General features: G+C 43.1%; 2 protein-coding genes across 3 annotated transcripts; both read right to left on the bottom strand.

Annotated features, from left to right (window-relative positions):
* Positions 1 to 1,039: 1,039 nt before the first annotated feature.
* Positions 1,040 to 7,553, bottom strand: actr8 (actin related protein 8). 2 transcript variants are annotated; one of them, XM_023791582.2, is made up of 13 exons: positions 7,317 to 7,553; positions 5,586 to 5,756; positions 5,085 to 5,195; positions 4,897 to 5,001; positions 4,581 to 4,754; positions 4,255 to 4,348; positions 3,824 to 3,956; positions 3,131 to 3,284; positions 2,499 to 2,594; positions 2,196 to 2,336; positions 1,685 to 1,952; positions 1,396 to 1,559; positions 1,040 to 1,320 (listed from the first exon to the last, which is right to left on the bottom strand). In XM_023791582.2, the coding sequence occupies exons 1-13, from the start codon at positions 7,446 to 7,448 to the stop codon at positions 1,177 to 1,179; spliced, it is 1,887 nt and encodes a 628-aa protein (XP_023647350.1). In that variant the 5' UTR covers positions 7,449 to 7,553; the 3' UTR covers positions 1,040 to 1,176. The 2 variants fall into 2 exon arrangements, with proteins under 2 accessions (XP_023647350.1, XP_023647351.1); XM_023791583.1 differs by having other exon boundaries at positions 5,586 to 5,686; positions 7,317 to 7,452.
* A 650-nt stretch (positions 7,554 to 8,203) lies between these two features.
* Positions 8,204 to 11,096, bottom strand: selenok (selenoprotein K). Its single transcript, XM_023791584.2, has 5 exons — positions 10,958 to 11,096; positions 10,224 to 10,314; positions 9,984 to 10,061; positions 9,670 to 9,765; positions 8,204 to 8,570 (listed from the first exon to the last, which is right to left on the bottom strand). The coding sequence occupies exons 1-5, from the start codon at positions 10,989 to 10,991 to the stop codon at positions 8,567 to 8,569; spliced, it is 303 nt and encodes a 100-aa protein (XP_023647352.1). The 5' UTR covers positions 10,992 to 11,096; the 3' UTR covers positions 8,204 to 8,566.
* Between the last annotated feature and the right edge of the window lie 7,829 nt (positions 11,097 to 18,925).

The raw sequence follows: 18,925 nt of genomic DNA, 5'->3' as shown, positions 1-18,925 counted from the left end.
TCCAGGTCTATAAGATTCTAACGGGTCTGGATGCTGTTCAGCCAAATGACTATTTCAATATTAGTCTAAATATTAGAACTCGTGGCCATAAGTGGAAATTAGCGGGAGAACATTTTAAAACAAATTTGAGGAAGCACTTCTTTACACAGCGTGTAGTTAGAGTATGGAATAGTCTTCCTGCTATTGTAGTGGAAGCTAAAACCCTGGGTTCCTTTAAATCAGAGCTAGGTAAGATTTTAACAACTCTGAGCTATTAGCTAAGTTCTCCCCAAACGAGCTTGATGGGCCGAATGGCCTCCTCTCGTTTGTAAATTTCTTATGTTCTTATGTTTCCCTCTCTCTGCAGGGAACAAACTTAAACATAATTCTTTAAATTTGAACTATTTGCTGAATTTAAGAGATTGAGGAGAAAACAAAATGCAGCATGTGTTTGTTTGGCCTTGGAAAGCTGGTGAGCTATTGCCTATTTATTGGTCTTAAAATCCAGCTTTATGAGAAAGGACTAACTGCCTTACCAAGCCCACGTCCTATACACTTACTGTAAATACAAGTGTTCTGTTATTAGAAATTGTCTTAAAGGTTTTCTGAACGAGTTAACGGTATTTTAAAGTATCCTCATCTATAGAATGTTTATAAATGGAAATCTTATTTTGAGAAGCCTGTTCATCATGGGTTTTGATAGAGATCTAACTTCAAATTTTTGCAAAGTAGACGAAGTGGCAAGTTATTATGGTCTGGACGTGCGGCAGCTACGTTTTTCTGTTTGCGCCTTCTCTTCAGGCCAGCTACATTTGTTTTTGTGATTACCACATTTTATGCATCTCACCATTTATTTAGCAAATAAATAGTTACTGTGCATTAAAATTTGAATATTTTCAAGTTTGTCCTCCACAGTGGCTGTGTTAATTTAATTTAATTTAAAAATCACCAAACCACGTTCTGCGTAAGTCTACATCTATGCCTTTAAAAGGAAAAACAAAACAAAACATGGTCTTATTTGATCACATTGGCTCATTTAGAAGCAGTTTTACACAGCCCACCATATGACCATCAACCTTTAATCCAGTTTGTATTTTACAAAACCAAACAATATCAGATACAGTGAGGCAACATATTCAATAGTAAAAGAGACAGTATATACAGTGTGTGAGGAATGCACGCGGAATGACGTGGTCGTCACCAGACGAAGGCCGCCCGCTCCCTCAGCATGCGCACGCCGAAGCGCTGCCACTCCTGCTGGTAGATCCACATCTCCTGTGTGGTGTCCAGGCAAGCCAGCACCGCTCCTCCCTTCCAGGCGATCAGCCGTGGGTCCATGTCCTGCGAAAGGGGCAACGGCTCAGGGCACACGGAACCGCGCTGCCTCCAGACGGCCACACAGAAGCATAAGCGTACCTTGGGCCGCGTGATGACCTCCACGTTCTCCACCACCCGGCGGAAGGACGGAGGCATCTTGTTGAGGATGCGGTGCTGGAGGAACTCCTGGGCCCCGGGGAACATTAAGCCCCCGCCCACCACCAGGATGGAGCTGTACATCTTCCGCTTGGTCTCGTCGGATGCTGCGGGCAGGGGAAGCATGCGAGACAGATATTCACTTACGCAAATCACACGTGTGGTAGCAAGTCCCACAGTAAGTTCAGTATGACACATGGGAGGAGGGCATCCTGGAAGCATGCGGTCTTACTGCAGCAGTCGATGCTGTAGAGGATGGCTTTGTCGAGGCCCAGGGCTTTGCCTTCAAACTGCGTCATGGCACTCTTCCTGGACAGGAACGCGGACGGCAGCTCCTCCGCCTCGGCCCCCCCCATAAGGCAGTCGCCCTGGGGATGGCCCAGCTCCGCATCCTGGACATGGACCCCTCGCATGGGGGGGTCCACTCCCTGGCTGCCGGACTCCCCGTCCAAACCAATGGATTTGGGAAGGGTCCTGCGCTCCGCTATGGCTTTGGAAGACTTCGCGAAAAATAGAGAGGAAGGGAAAAGGCCACATGCACTGTAAATATGAATATAAGTATGAAAAGCACTGTGTGAGAGCTTCATATTACATCCGGGGAATACTACAGGCCACAGATGATGAAACAGCACAACTGGCACAACACTTAAAATGGACAAAATAAACGAGTGATTAAATAATTTACCGGTATCTCTGCGCAGAATAAGCTGCCCTATTGAGCTCACACGCTCCGGGTCTCCTACCTGGTCCTGCTTGCTCTGCGTGCTCAGCAGGTAGTGCTCATCATGGGGGTCTTCTGGATCTCCCTGGGAGCGATGCTGCAGCGTCGTCATCTTCTGCCCCACGATCCCGAAGGTCGACGGGTAGAACAGGGCCATCGGTGCCTGTCATGGACGCCCAGAGCCACAGTTTACGTAATATCCATAAACCCTCACAGATAAGAATGAGACTCTATTGCACAATCGGCAAAAGTATTATAATTATTATTATTATTATGATATATGTGGCACAGCTGCAGGTTCCACACAGTCAGCGATTCTCTGCACCTGCAGCTTTTCATCCCCCAGTCGGAGTTGGTACAGCAGAGTAGGCGAGTCTGGGAATCGGGTTCGAAACTCATGGTCTTGGAGCCCGGATATGTCCTGGTGTAATATGAAAACACGTGGATTAACTGGTTTCTCAGCACAAGCTGGTGAACAAAAGTGATAATAATAAAAATAATGCAGTTCACTAGTAACACCAGCTCTGGGGAGGACTGTGAACAGACCTGCGTGACACAGATGGGAGGAAGGAACAAGGATATTATCTGAGATATGGGTGCAGACAAATGTGGGTGGGGACAAATACGCTGGAACCAAAGCGTGTTTTGTCACAGATTAGGGTGACAACTGCAAGCATGGGGGCAAGTTTAGTGGTGGGGGCATGAATGCACACACACGCAGCACGAGTGCACACACACGCAGCACGAGTGCACACACACGCAGAACAAAAGCAAAAAAAAGGGCAAAGTAAAATTATAATAAATGTAATAAGAAAAGTTATACTGCAAAAACGTATAAACAAACAAAAACAAATAAATTAATGAGAGCTGATGATGTCACATCCCTTGGGACTTTAACATAATGCTGCACGCCACAGTACACAGGCTTGAATTTTACTTTGGGTAGGGGTACTGCACCTGGTCCAGGTGGCAGAAGGTTTCTTTCAACTGCTGGAGAAGCATGCAATCCAGCCGATTGGACAGCAGACACTCTCTGTAGGGAAAGCTGACCCTCTGGAGCAGCCAGAAGAAGCAACGTGTCACGTCAGAGCCTCCGTACGCCACACACAGCCTGGGAGGGGGCATAGCGGGAGACATCTGCATGGCGGGACACTTCTACAGAATGACAGCGGATTCAGCCTTATCGCCAACACATGCCTGTATTACTACAGTATATGGCTGTAGTAAGTTTGACTTTACTCAATCATAGGGGGGAATTCTGGTGCATGCAGCAACAAGAACGTAGCGCACAGATAAATGTGAACATACAAAGCAAAGTGCAAAGACAGTACACATAGTGCAAACAAATTAAAAAGTGCACAAATAGAATGTCCTGCAAACAAAATATTGTATTACTATAGAAGTAAATACTTACATATAACAATAAATTATGGCAATCTTAATTTTAGATTGGTAGACATGTTCAAACGTTACCGTTATGCATTAATGACTAAAACCTTTTTATAAAAGGTTAAAATAATTAATTTCTTAGCTCCAGCATTAGCTGCATCAGGTTCAGACTCCAGGATCCTCCCGCTTCTAATCCCAATTAGCTATAAACGTCTGTTTGCCTCTGTTGTCTATTTGTGAGATGGGAGTTCACTGCTGCACCTGGAATTGCGATGGGACACGCCATCCTCCACGCAGCACAGGCTGGTCTTCTGGTCGCCCACATCCACCACGCAGGCGCTGCTCAGCCCACTGCCGAACGTCGCACACACAGACTCCTGATGGACCACTATCGCTGAAAGGATGACAAGAAAAGAGCACCATCACCACCCAAAGGCAACCCATCCCATGCAAACACACCCATTTCCATACTTTCGCAGCAAAATAAAAACAATAGCAATTGAAGTTAATAATAGATGCCAGAATGTATTCCAAACAAGTGCATACACTGACCTCTAGTGGACAACATCAGCACCACACAGCACACATCAAAATACAAATGTACTGAGGTGCTTCTTTCTCAAAGAAAAAGACAAAACCTAGATGGGAGTCTGCTGATAGAAAGGATGTAATAATCCAACTGGTTCCAGTACCTGAGAAGCCCATATTCACCAGAAGCATGTTTACCAGCTCCTTCACATGCTGGCGGTTGTAGATATCAGGGACTAGAAGGATGCATCTGTAATACTGAGGGGCGATAACACAACAGAAGATGCACTGACCAGCCAGGACTAATCGCCATGTTCAGAACAAAGTTTATAACTATGCGCAAGAGAGACACAATCAAGCATCCTATTAAACCTTAAGTGGAGATGTTCAGTCGAGCAAATGGGGCTTTTGGACCATGTATGGTTCATGAGGACGGATCTCACAACATTCCAGGGCAGCATCAGAGCCCTCTCCCCGCAGGGCACAACACCTTGAGGTCTTTGAGAGGGATTTCAAGGAACTTCTGTATGGTGTGAGACCATATTGCCTCCAGGTCAGCCAGAACCGCGCTGAGGGAGCCCCCAGGTCCGCTGTGTATGTTCAGCTGAGCCCTGCACACTGGCCAGTGGATGCTATAGCTGTCCGCAGGGTTGACATGCAAAGCCTGTTAATGAGGGAAGAAAAATGACATTTAAATACTCATCAACGCCCTCTACAGGCAAAATTACATGAAACCAAACTGATCTCACGATATTTTCACATTAATATTGTGCTTAAACATGGAATTATTTTGTTTTTGTCTTCACCTCTTCCCCGATGAGGAACTCCGGCTGGTGTGATGTGTTAGTCCACTTCACTCTGGAGCTGGATTCCAGGACGGCTGGGCGAACTTGTCTGTTGTAGGACCTTGCCTGGGGTAAATAAAGTGATTTTATTTTTTAAGGAAACACGTCTTTTAAATAAAGAGAGGAAAAAGGACAAAATCAAGACCCACCTGTTCTGCTGACACTGGAGTTCTTCTCACCCCATTAGACATCTTCTTGGACCAAATGGCCTGGTCGACCATCTTAAGACCATTTTGTCTCTGTTCATTACTTTCTGGTCTCTTCAAATGAACACAAAGTGGAATATTTAAGAAGTACTGCAGCCTAGATTCAACTGTGCTAATCGCTGTCCTGAATGTTTTGATTTGTTTGTTTGTTTATTTGTTTAACAGGGAAGGCACTCATTGATCTGCAAATGAGCCAGTTAGCTCTACATGCTGATTTTCATCTGTTGTCCCTCACTAGTTCTTAAAAAGGCAACCAAAAATCATGATAAAATAACTTATCATATCACACACAAATAATATACATACAAATACCCAAACTGTTCAAATAAACACACAAAAAAAGAGCAATAAAGAGCATACAATATGGTTTCACTGTCTTCACCGCATCTACGCAAAGCTATGAGTTACAGCTGAGTAAACTGGAAACTGGAGTCGGCAACTTACATTCAGTCCTTCTCGCAAGAGCCAAGGGTCCTCATAGCGGGGCTGGCTGGGCTGCTTCTGTCGTCGGGCAATCACGTGTGGGACAACAGCAGGAAACGTGTCTGTAGCCCGGCCAATGCGGAGGGTTTTAGAGCCAGGATTTATCACCACGATAAAATTACTCTGGATTTGCTGCAGATATACATAGATGCAATGAGTACACAGTAATCTTAGTCTGTTAATTAGAAAAGCCAGTCAGAATCATTCATGGTTCACTTCTGATACAAGCCCCACTATTTAATAAGCTTGGTTATATATTCATTGCAGGGCACACTAACACACCATTCACACCTATGGGCAATTTAGTGACTCCAATTAGCCTCAGCATGTCTTTGGACTGTGGGGGGAAACTGGAGAACCGGGAGGAAACCCCACGACGACATGGGGAGAACATGCAAACTCCACACACATGTAACCCAGGCAGAGACTCGAACCCGGGTCCCAGAGGTGTGAGGCAACAGAGTTAACCACTGCACCACCATGCCGCCCCTGGTTATATATTTACATATAGAATTAAAAGTGCTATATATTTCTTTTACATATTTCATATTGTATCATTTCATAAGGTGTGGAACAATGAATCACTGATGTCTGTCTTGCTTGTTGTTATTAGTGCACTCACTGTGGGGTCTGAGGGTAAGTTAATTTCAGTCCTGTGTGTCCTGTACATATGGCAGAACTGATAATAAAGACCTTTGACTTGACTTTTTTAAATTACTTAATGGATCAGTGATTGGATAACTTGTTGAGCGATGAGCACATTTAATCTGGGCTGCAGCAAAGGATCCCGTGTTGCAGGGGATTCCAAACTAATTCTTTTTCTGGTTGTTACAGCATCATTTTAAGAATAAGGTAGGGTTGCCATTCGTCCCTTATAATACGAGATCGTCCTGTAGCATACGAAACACAGCACTTTATTTTCCAATATGGGAGAGAGGGCGGGTGGCAATCCTAGCTGTAAGACCCCAACAATCATTTTAGCTCAGGTGTCCCCCCAATTCGGCCCTGGGTGCTATGCCTATTAATAATGGAAGACTTTGTGGACTAAAATGGCTACTAAGACTAGATCTTGATAACTAGTCAAGTATTATGAAGGTTTGTGAAGCGAACATTTTTTGCCATTTTTAAGTTCTGCATCACGACGTCTGACTGATCCACAAGCTTTGCCTTCTGTGGAACCAGGTATTTGGGCACCGAAGAGAATTATTGACATGGTAAATGCTTGATATCACTTGACATGACGTTAAGGGCGTAGGTTTGGTTTCAGGATTTGGTAATGACCAAATCAGCCCCGAACCCCCGTCCCCAAACACACACCTACAATATTGCTAGGAACAAGTCACCACGCCCCTGCATGACGTAAATTTCACAGTTTAGTCCTAATATTTTTAATTATTGTGTTTCCTTATTAGACCAGATAACGTATGCGAATTACTTTTAATTTTAAAATAGTAACTGGCGTGAAATAAGGGTTAAATGACGAGTATAATGAATACGCCACTTATCGACACAACTAAAATCACTTATAAGCCGCGTCGTTCACGACCGTGTTCCGCAGTCGTGTTCAGACAATGACCAGATTAGCTAAACTCAGTGTAACTAGAGCTAAACGTGCTTCAGAGTCCCGGCTGATACCGGGCTTGCCGGTGACACTCCGGGCTCTTACTGTACGCCACTAAGTAATAACCATACCTCCTGAACCGGTTCCGGGATTACGGGGGGGACGATTGGCCTTTTCACACCGCGCTGCTCCTTCTCCTTTTCCTTCTCACGCTCCTTTTCTTTCTCTTTTCCATTCTCTTGCTCTCTTTCGGCTTGTGTCATGCCGCTGCTTGACTTGTATCACAAACATATGCCGCACTAGGTAGATGCAGCATTATACGCCATCGTTCTTTATGGGTCTAATGCTGCCCCCTAGCGTAGCGGATGACCGACTTGACCGGGGCAGTGATGTACGTAGCGCTTTTTTGATAGAGTGACCGTTCTTCATGGCAAAGGGTTGGCATCGATGCAATCAATGTAGTGATTATAAATAAATAAGTCAACTGTATCTTGGAGACTGTGTGTGTGTGTGTGTGTATATATCATATACTCATTATGGTGACCTGGTTGTGTGTGTATGTATATATATATATATACACACACACACACACATACATACATACATAACCAGGTCACCATAATGAGTGGTAGATTAATAACTTAGAATTTGAATATGCAATTACTCAGAGCATAATTTTCAAATTGCACCCAGAATTCAACATCAGGAGAATTTGCCTCCTTTCAAAATCTCTTTCCATGAAAATCCTTCCAAATGGCTAATTCATCCATTAGAAGCTTTGCCCAATGAAGAATAATAATTATGTGACTTTCCTGTTTGAAAAAACTAATTTACCAACTCACAGCCCGCTACAAAAATGATTTCACATTTGGGACACCTTTTAACGCATGCATGCATACAACAATGGCACTGGATCTTAAATTTTGAAGGAAACAAGCAACAAATACAAAGTCATCCATCAATTATAGTTTAAGCCAATACAGAAGGTAGAAAAACACAAGTTCATAAATATCCAGAGTTCTCTTTCTGTTAAACCATTTTATTTCCTTATTGCACAACATGCCTACAGAACCAACTTTAAGCCTTAAAAAAACCCTACATTCTTAATAAGCAACCTATACATTATACAGTATACAAATTACAGATGTCAGAACAGAACAATTAAGAAGGAAAAAAAAAAACAAGCAGCTTATCGACTGCCCTGGCCCCTTTCAGAAGGAATTCCCAGTGCAGCGTCATGAGTCTGCAGACCTGCAGAAGCTGCTGGAGGAGGAGGATGCGTGTGCCCCACCACTGACCAGGCTATGGCCCTTTACAGAGCCCCCCCACTAAAACCCAAGTGGCACTTTGCATCCACTGCCCGCACATGAAGTGCAGGCATTTACCTGAAAAAAGGGAGAGGGATTCAACAACAATTAACATACAGTCGAACTTCGTTACAACGTACTTCGGGGGACATTAAGAATTTGTACGTTATAACCATAGTACGTTGTAACCAAGTCCCTCAAAATGAATGACAGAACACAAAATGTATATAAAAAAACTTTTAGAAAACACCCCTCAAGTTGACACTATGACATACAGCTTGTGTAGTTTGAAGAATATAATAGGAACTATATTCTTCAAACTAGGTTAATATCAGTTACTCATAGACAGCCGACATAAGCCGGCAGTGGATTTTGCGTTATCGTTCAAATCGCCTTACTGTAACCTAATGTCAAACCGAAATTATGCACCTGTATATGATTCAATTGGCTGAAATAAATTTCGATACATGTGCTAGACATCTGTCTTTTGTTAATTTCTTTCACTATATGTCACACAATTACCCCAATAACCACACAGTTTCAGAACTTAGTTCGCGTCGGCAGTATAAGGCTGCCATGTATAATTCTGAATTATTTCCACCTTGTCGGTCAGCGAAATCCGTTTCCTTTTAGCAGGCATCTTGCTTGATATGTGGCAGCATGACACCATGCAAAACCATGAAAAAACGGGGGCTGCATGCAAGGAGTCCGGCCGGCGTGGAATGCTTCGTGAGGATAGGTTCACAGTTAGGCGTTGCTAAGCGATGTAGATGGCCGGCAACAGCCGATTCTGAATTGTGCGCGCGCTCGGAAGATTAGGCTGTACGTTGTAACGAAGGTCAGTTTGCCTATTTTCCTCTGAAAATCATACGTTATATCGAAGTTTACGCTGTAAAGGTGTACGTTCTAACCGAAACCGGCAAATGGAATAATGCATTACGCGAATTCGGGACATCGAAATTTGAACGTTGTATTGGTGTAAACGTTATAAACGGGGTACGTTGTAACGAGGTCGACTGTACCAGTGAAATTCAATTTTAAAAATTTTCACAGAAGCATGCAGTGTGAGAACACAGTATGAGGCTCAGCCTTCACTCATTTACTGCAGCGTCTGCAAGAATTAGGAAAAGACAAGGCACATCACATCTACACCACAGAAGTAGAAAGTCTCACCCACCTTCCTCATCCTCCTCCCCCCATTGGTGGGGCACTAGGCCCGCCCCCATGGTTTATCCTTCCCATTCGCCGTGGCCCGGGGAATCTTGGGGGGGGACTAAAAGAAAAGGAGAAGTTTATCTTAACACCTATTTACCCATGTATTGAGAGAAAACATCTACTTCAGGTGGAAAATATAGAGCTGAATATTTATCTCCAGCATGGTCCTTCTCAGAGATGGATGTCAATGTTCTTAGATAATACTACCAGGTGTCAGATTAAAATAATACTAATAATTAAATGTTTCATTATGTTAGTTGTGCCGCCGTTGCGTACCCTCTGCCATCATCATATCTTGAGTGAGACCTGGAGCTCCCATTCTTTGGCAGGTCAGGCTGAAAGAGTGTTTGGAAGCTGTAAAGCAAGAATGAGAAATAATTTTTGTTAAAACACAGTTTATTACCCCAAAGATATATACAACAGTGGCATGTATCTGTTAGCATAAACTACATAAAATGCCAATAAAGTCAACATAAAATAAGTACAATAAAGGAAAAGTGACACACAAGCACTTACAACAATCCGATGAACTCCACAGCACCCCAAAAGAGGTCAGTCCAAAAGGATAACCTCAAAGGGGAGCGACTCCTGCTATCCAAAACTTGGCCTGGCATGGAAAATAAGACTTCTGATAAGCCAAGTAGTTATAGATATAGACAAGCACAAAAATATCTAAACCGGCAAGTATTCTGACGAAATAAGACACCTCTTTCTGTGAGCTACCAACATGGCATAATTTTTCTTCAGTATCCATCATTCATAGTTTCAAACTCGCCAGTTTTGGCGCAACAACGCAATTTTTTATGAAAATACTTTAATTACTGTTCGTTTATATGTTACACTGGTTTTAATTTAAACTTGACTGGCGGCGTTACCTACTTTTGTCTAGCAGATTGTCATTTAAAATACAGATTTAACTACTTTTTCCACCAAAATGAGGCGATACGTTTCCTACATTTGCTAGCAATTAACAAGAAACGTGATCTTGGAATATCTGCCTTACTAAAAGATTATAGGCTAAAATATATTGACCAAATCATATACATCATTAAGTTATTACGTAAATACAGTCATTCGGAAAATAAAATGCGTAGTATGTATACGCAAACCTTAACGACCAAATACTGAACAAGGCTTCAAATTTAATTCGTCGATTAACGAAATGACCCACATTACACAGTATTAATATATAAATGCTAGTATTATTGACTTGAAAAGCTCCACACACATTAATTTCTATTTTTACTTACCATTAGACACGTACACCATTTCTGTGTTTTGCATACACTGCCCTGGCCTCTCACTTCCGAATGAATCGTCACTACGCAAATGACGCTTTGCGTAACGCACGTCATGACGCTACGTTATGCGGAAGCGGGTGTGGCTGCTGCCGGCGTGTATTTTCAAAAATGTCAAACGGCTGTGGACCGACGGCCCGAGAGACATACGTTCATATTGCGATTGGCTGAAGAAAACAAAAACTGATCGGGTGCTCACGAACTATCAAGTTCTATCTTGGCTTAGCTATATTAACAAGTTAATTTTGTTTGTTGTATTTGTGTTGAACACAAATAATACTCTTAACTTTAAAATTGCAAAATTAGCCATAGCGAAAAATAAGAACGATATCAAAAGAGACAGTTGGCTAACTGATGCCTGTTTTTCAGTCTAATGCTACAGTATCTGTCAATCGAAATTTCGTACACGTCCCTGATCTATACTATGATGCGAAGAAATCTTTTTCGTAATCTATAAAATCATTTTCATTGCCTAATATTTGCTAACTGGACAGCTGGTAACAAATTTCTCTGCAAATAGAGACGACTGACCATTTGTTTTGTAATTGCATGATTGTTCATAAGTTTTGGTTGAATTTATTTGACTGGCTGGGAGAGAATTGCTTGAATGTGGAATTTGCTTCTCTCAAGGCAATGTAACGTGGTAATGTATTAAAAGACAAAGCAAGTTTTGGTTAATAACGGTATTTTTATGCTAAAGTTTTTTGTGCAAGTGACTAGTTAAGACAGGTGTCTTTAATGAGGGTGACTAATTGAGTAGGAGTGTCTAACCACTCTGTGGGAGCCAGAACTCTTAATGTTTGGTAGGGGTTCAAATACTTATTTCACTCAATGAAATGCAAATCTTTTATTTAAAGTTATTTTTTCAATTTTCCTTTTGATGTGCTATCTGTCACTGTTAAAATAAACCTACAATTGAAATGATACTGTTCTGAGACTTTTCATTTCTTTGTCATTGGACAAACTTACAAAATCAGCGAGGGGTCAAATAATTATTTCCTCCACTGTAAATGTTAAATTACAAAACAGTCCCCAAATATGAATGCCATCACTAATTCTCACAACATGATTATGGCAGAGTGTGCAGGCCTTGTCCCACTGTCTCGGTCGGTTGGTGTGTGGGGGTCGCCCGAACAAACCCTGTTGTATTTAATTGCTGTAGAAGCTGGTGAACGGCATGTATCAACATACATCAAAAGCATTTGAAAACTTTGGTAGAATTCTTGTTTTAAAATAATTATAAAATGTGTTATAAAGCATTTGACCAATGATAATTAATAAAGAATTCAAGCATATTAACCCACACGCGCGTGGACTATAGCAACAGAAGTATGTTTTTCTTATAGACCAGGTCAAGAATTTAGGATGTTGTTTTTTATTATTTAAAAGAAGGTGGACATTATTATTTAATTACATTTAATAGGAACTAGTAAGCTGCATTTAGAATTAATCGCTAGGCAAATGTACCAAACGTACAGCCTGTCCTACGACCTACAAGGTAAAACCATATGGCACCAAAGCGAGGTCAATAGTCTTTTAAAAGAATAAAATACATTACAGGTGTTTATTAACCAATCATTTTAAATGCGTTTTAAGGGTAATAGCATTTATCAGCATGCTTGTAACGGTGCTCTGGGCGCATCGATCTTTTCTAGCTAGAGATGAAAGAGCATCATCGCATGCTTCCAACCTGACCTGACCTGGTCTGGTAGGGCACATTATTCTGCTGAAAGAGGCCACTGGCATTAAAGAATACCATTGCCATGAAGGGCTGTACTTGGTCTGCAGCAATGTTTAGGTAGGTGGTACATGTCAATCTAACATCTACATCAATGCCAGGACCCAAGGTTTCCCAGTAGAATATCTCCCAGAGCTTCAAAGTACCTCATGAAAGTGTAGTCCAAAGGACAACAGGCCAGTGGCAATGGCTCTAGGACTACAAGGGAAGCTCCGCTTTATCTAAAATGTCATTTTAGACTATGTTTAGTAGTTCATATTTTGGGGGAGTCGGAAATAATTCAAATTTGTAATTATAGAGAAAATGATGATTTAGGACATCAAGTATTCATTGCTGGATTGTTGGTGGCGACCGGTAGTTTGCACATGGCGTGAGAGTACACAATGGTTCACAAAACTGCACACCTACGAATGCTGAAGGTACTACAATCTCCTGTAAACTCTGTCATCTCTGTGACTGGAAGTACCCCTGAGGTGTCCCGACTTTCTTTCCTGTTATATCAAATCCCAGAAAGCATAGCCTTGGTGGTAAATTCTTGAATCTGGATTTTAGACAATATAATACCATCAGCAAATTTTCTTGGTTGCTTCTTTCACTTCTGAAAGCACCTTTCTGAACTGAGATGAGGTATTGGGGGCTTGTTAGTACATAACAGCGGTGGCCAACTGGTGGATGGCAACTGACAGGTTAATCCTTAAGACAACTTCCATTCTAATATACCGAGATGGAGCCCCGCACCCTGGTCTGCAAATCATATTGTCACAATTTGGTAGCTCGTCAGAGCATTTTCTTCATAAATGTAGATCTCATTGTAAAAAAAGGTTGAAGAACACTAGTATATAGTATGATGCCTATGCCAGAGGTTTTTCGCAATTCAATTCAATTTCATAAGTTTCATTTTTCATCATAATATGAAACATTTTGAGTTTGTTCTTGGAATTGCTGTCCACCCTGTCATATGGGGTAACCACAACAATAAGCTTAACTCCTACATGCTCACTTGGCTGTGGTCAAGCTTAACACGCCCATCCGCTCATGATGAAATCTAATTTATTCATGTACTTTTAGAGTATTAAAATAGGTTTTTGCAACTTATTATATTGCCACAGCAACGTCACCTTGAACAATTGCAAATTAGACCAATTGTATTTTCATCAGATGCTCACTTTAGGTAAGAACGTCCACCCTGACATTGTCCATGTTATTGTACTTCTCCATCTGCCTCCCAAAGGCTTCCTCTACTGACCTATATGCTGCCCTGTTGCATGGCACAATATTAATATTATGAGCCTTATCTGGTTAATTCGATTAGACATTTGTTTATTATTTAAAACCCCATGATTTAATATTCTATGAAAATTTAAGCTAACATCTAGTGTGGGGGTTTGATCCCCCCCCTTTTGTGTTTAGAATTTGCTCGTTCTCCCGGTGTTATGTGGGTTTTCTCTAGGTTTTCTCTACTCGAGTTGATTTCTGTAGTCCCAGGATATGGAGTTAGGCTTCATGTTGCCTGTAGTGTGTGACTGTATGTGCCCTGTGATGAACTGGTATCCCATCCAAGGTGTACCAGTGCTTTGTGCTCTATGCTACCTGGGATAGGAGCCAGGCCCCACATGATTCTGGGCAGGATAAGCAGCTAGGAGATGGATGTAGGATGTGGGTTTATGAAAGAAAAACAAGCAAGTGTGAACATAAATGTTCCCGGTTTGTATGTGTTATGTACAGTAATATATAAAACACCCCTGCCATTTCTCAAATAGTCATATGGGTTACACGACTTCTGCATGTCCACAGCCATCTATTACAGATTCCACAGTGTTCAGGTTAAAAAGACATCACACTTGAATAGTCAAGGCTGACTTTCGGTCGGCCTCAAAAAGGTTCTGGCAAACCATCCGGAGTATCAGGAGGGGGAAGCAGCTCCTGGTTCCTATTATTTATAGTGGGGGGGGGGGGGGGTGCTGTTGACCTCACCTGGGGACATCACCCGGAGGTGGAAGGAGTACTTTGAGGACCTCCTCAACCCTGCCTCAGATACATCTACGCACACTGCCTTTGAGACATCTGAAGGCACAGAGCCCGAGGGTGCTGGGGGGGGCTTGCACATCACTGGGGCTGAGGTGGCCGGGGTGGTTAAAGAGCTCCGTGGTGGCCGGGCCCCGGGGGTGTGCGAGATCCGCCCGGAGTACCTGAAGGCTCTGGATGTTGTGGGGCTGTCGTGGCTGACACGCCTTCTCAACAGTGTGTGGAGGTCAGGGACGGTGCCGCTGGATTGGCAGACCGGGGTGGTGGTCCCCTTATTTAAGAAGGGGGACCGGAGGGTGTGTTCCAACTACAGGGGGATCACACTTCTCAGCCTCCCTGGGAAAGTCTATTCCGGGGTACTGGAGAGGAGGGTGAGATCGATAGTCGAATCTCGGATTCAAGAGGAACAATGCGGTTTTCGTCCTGGCCGTGGAACACTGGACCAGCTTTATACCCTTGCAAGGGTACTGGAGGGGGCCTGGGAGTTTGCCTATCCAGTCTACATGTGTTTTATGGATTTGGAAAAGGCTTATGACCGGGTACCCCGAGGTGCTCTGTGGGGGGTGCTCCGAGAGTATGGGGTCCGGGGTCTGCTGTTGTGGGCGATTTGGTCCCTGTACGAACGGAGCAGAAGCTTAGTCCGCATTGCCGGTAATAAGTCGGACGTGTTCCCGGTGCGTGTTGGGCTTCGCCAGGGCTGCCCTTTGTCATCGGTCCTGTTTATAATATTTATGGACAGGATTTCTAGGCGCAGCCAGGGTGTTGAGGGTGTCCAGTTTGGTGGCCTCAGGATTGCCTCGCTGCTTTTTGCAGACGATGTCGTCCTGTTGGCTTCATCTGCTGGGGATCTCCAGCATGCACTGGGGCGGTTCGCAGCCGAGTGCGAAGCGGCAGGGATGAGGATTAGCACCTCCAAGTCCGAGACCATGGTTCTCAGCCGGAAACAGGTGGTTTGCCCTCTTCGGGTTGGGGAAGACGTACTGCCTCAAGTGGAGGAGTTCAAGTATCTCGGGGTCTTGTTCACGAGTGAGGGTGGGCGAGATCGGGAGCTGGATAGACGGATCGTTTTGCAGGCGCTTATATGCTCTACAGTTTTTGCAGGCGCTTAACCGGTCCGTCGTGGCTAAGAAAGAACTGAGCCAAAAAGCAAAGCTCTCGATCTATTGGTCCATCTTTGTCCCTACCCTCACCTATGGTCATGAGCTATGGGTAATGACCGAAAGAATGAGATCGCGAATACAGGCGGCTGAAATGAGGTTTCTCCAGAGGGTGTCTGGGCTCTCCCTTAGGGATAGGGTGAGAAGTTCGGATATCCGGGAGGGTCTCAGAGTAGAACTGCTGCTTCTTCACGTTGAAAGGAGCCAGTTGAGGTGGTTTGGACATCTTGTGCGGATGCCTCCTGGGCGGCTACCCGGAGAGGTTTTCCGTGCCTGTCCTACAGGGAGGAGGCCCCAGGGCAGGCCCAGGACTCGTTGGAGGGATTATATCTCTCCATCACATGGACGGAAATTGTTTTTATGCCTCCCTCAACTTCCTCTTTGTAGAGGGCAGCCACCCGTAGCGGTGCCCAGGGAGCTGGGGATTGAGGGTCTTGCTCAAGGACCCGCAGACGTGCTGAGGCTGGGCTTGAACTGGCGACCTTGTGATTACAGGTACACGGCTTAGCCCACTGTGCCACACGCTGCCCCCATGATGGATGGATGGATGGTTTTGTGGGGGACGTCTGTCTGTAAAGCAGATTCTGTCTGCAGCAGTAGTGCTGCCGGTGTTTCAGCAGTGTTGAGATGTTTGAAGCTTGCAGGCAATCATTACACGATTACAGGCCCATAATGGCGGCTTCCTCTGCAAGAACACTTTGTGTGCATGTGCCTGCGTGTGCATGTACTTGCGTGTGCATGTGCCTGTGTGTGCATGTGCCTGCGTGTGCATGTGCCTGTGTGTGCATGTGCCTGCGTGTACATGTACCTGCGTGTACATGTGTGCACACATTCAGGTGGTGTGTTCACATCCTTCTCTGACACCATTAATGCCACCTAAGTGGTTGCAAATGGCTTAAAAATAAATGTGTTACTTTTGCACACTGTGAGAGTGAGAGGCTCTCACAAGCTGCTCAGAGACCCTCCAGAGATCCTTTCATCCATAATGGCACTTTGATCAGACTGCTGAGGCCTTCTGGGCTGCCCATGGCCAGGAGCTCATGCCCTGGCATCTGTTGGCATCTGCCCACCTCCCCTACACACTCATTCACATGTTGGGGCTCAGGTCTGACATGATGCACTACCGAACCAGCTAGCATGTGAAATGTTAGGAAATTACATTAAGTGGTGAACAGGTAATAGCTTTAGACATGATTTTATTTGGGTTGGGATGAAAATCAAGATCCAGCCATGGGCATAAATTATGGGGGGGTATGGGAGGTTGTAACCCCCTCCAATCATCAGAACAGGTCAATACAACCCCCAAATAATCATAAAACCCCCCAATGTTCAATCCAAAGTTATGCCTTTGCATCCAGCCATCACTGCTAAACTAGTTAAATTTGACTTGAACATGATGATACTTCATGACTACATGACTAGCCAGTCATTTCGTCTTTTTCGAATGAGAGTAGAATCTCCAAAGAATAAGTTATCCCCACTAAGACCTATAGATGTTTGGAAGAACTCTTGCAAGTTACATTTAAAAATGAATATCATGCCCTTTGGATGTCTTTAAAGCTGTTATGGTCATGGCTCAAAGTTTATGGAAATGTACAGTATTTTGATATTTTTATTTTTTCTCAAGCTTACTTTTAATCTTTCTGAGTGTCTTCATATTTTTGAGCACTTGGATTAAGACTGAATATATCAAATTTAATTTTGTTTAAAAAAAAAAACAAGCTGTTTTTGATCCATGACAGTGGGAGAGTCATAATCTTGAATTGAATTTGAATACTCTGACTTCAGGCTCTTGAATCATCATGGATTCGTTACTGAAATTAGCCACATTGAACCCACCCACATGCTACTTTGTTATATAACTATATTTAAACCTTTACTCACCATCAACCCTGGATCGTGTGTTTTTATGTTTATATATTTAGGTTTTTCTATTTCCACATTGCTTACAGCTTGTATACAACTCTGGAATGTATAAAACAGCCAAGAAAACATTTTATTTGGATTGTTTGTGGCTGTGCCGTGCGCTTAACCTTTTCTCCAAGTTTGTTCTTTACTGTTTTCATGTGTACATGCCGTACTCTAAAACTAGCTTAAAACATTTTCACATTGTTTGCACATACTTTTCATCCAAAGCACTATGTTTAAGTTGCTTGATTTTTAACATGCCCAAATGCAGCTGGATGTATTTACTGAAGCAGTAAAACTTAGCTATCTTGCTCCGGGATACAATAGCAGGACCATCTCAGGCGGAGCCCGAGTTCCATTTGACCACAACCCCACCAGCTGTCCTCAGCTGTTCATCTCCCCAAGGTATCCAGATCAAAATGGAAGCCACATGACATTGCAATCTCCTCAATTCAAATTATTTTTATGACAACGGGATTTATTTTCTTATACAACGATTGCAGTTCATATTGGTTCAGTAATGTAGTCTTACAATGGGTTGATTACACTAAATATTATTTATTATATTAAATAACAATGACATCCCATAATGACGTAAATGTTCCTGTTTCTGAGATATGATGAAGTTGGATGGAGTCTGTATTGTATTGTGCACTCACCCCTTCTCCATTTTTTTATGGCGTTCTGTTACTAAGTGCTTTTGAATGGGTGCATTATGTCAGAGACGTAATATCTAAACTATAATTTGTAAAATAAATAAAAGGCATAATGGCAGAAGATGGGAGAGCTACCCTGGCTGATTTCAGTAAAATCCACAAGATGTCAGTAGTGAGCCGAAGGCTGCGTTGTGCTTGGGGTTCTAACCGCTTACTGTCTGATCCATTAGCCTTGAGGAAACTCTTTGTTTTAATCTACCAATATCGACACTGCCTGTTAACATTTTTCACTGATGGAAAAATACTGCATCTCCTCTTCTAAGCCATATGTTATTTTTCACTGCTATCATTTTTGGACATCAAATGCATAGAAAAATGACGTATGAGGTTCGCTTTATCTGAATGACTTGTAATTACTTGTTTTGGATTCCTGTCA

This window comes from Paramormyrops kingsleyae, chromosome 6, assembly GCF_048594095.1.
Source record: "Paramormyrops kingsleyae isolate MSU_618 chromosome 6, PKINGS_0.4, whole genome shotgun sequence".
Lineage (NCBI taxonomy): Eukaryota > Metazoa > Chordata > Actinopteri > Osteoglossiformes > Mormyridae > Paramormyrops > Paramormyrops kingsleyae.
This window is presented reverse-complemented; position numbering and strand designations above follow the sequence as displayed.

Bases quoted from the DNA above. Each gene is read 5' to 3' on its own strand.
- actr8 (XM_023791582.2), bottom strand. From the start codon at position 7,448: ATGACACAAGCCGAAAGAGAGCAAGAGAATGGAAAAGAGAAAGAAAAG. The intron at 4,349-4,580 runs GTGTTGTGCCCT...ATCGCCCCTCAG, and splicing joins TCCCTCTCAAAGACCTCAAG to TATTACAGATGCATCCTTCT. The intron at 2,337-2,498 runs GTGCAGAGAATC...CGTCCATGACAG, and splicing joins TGGGGGATGAAAAGCTGCAG to GCACCGATGGCCCTGTTCTA.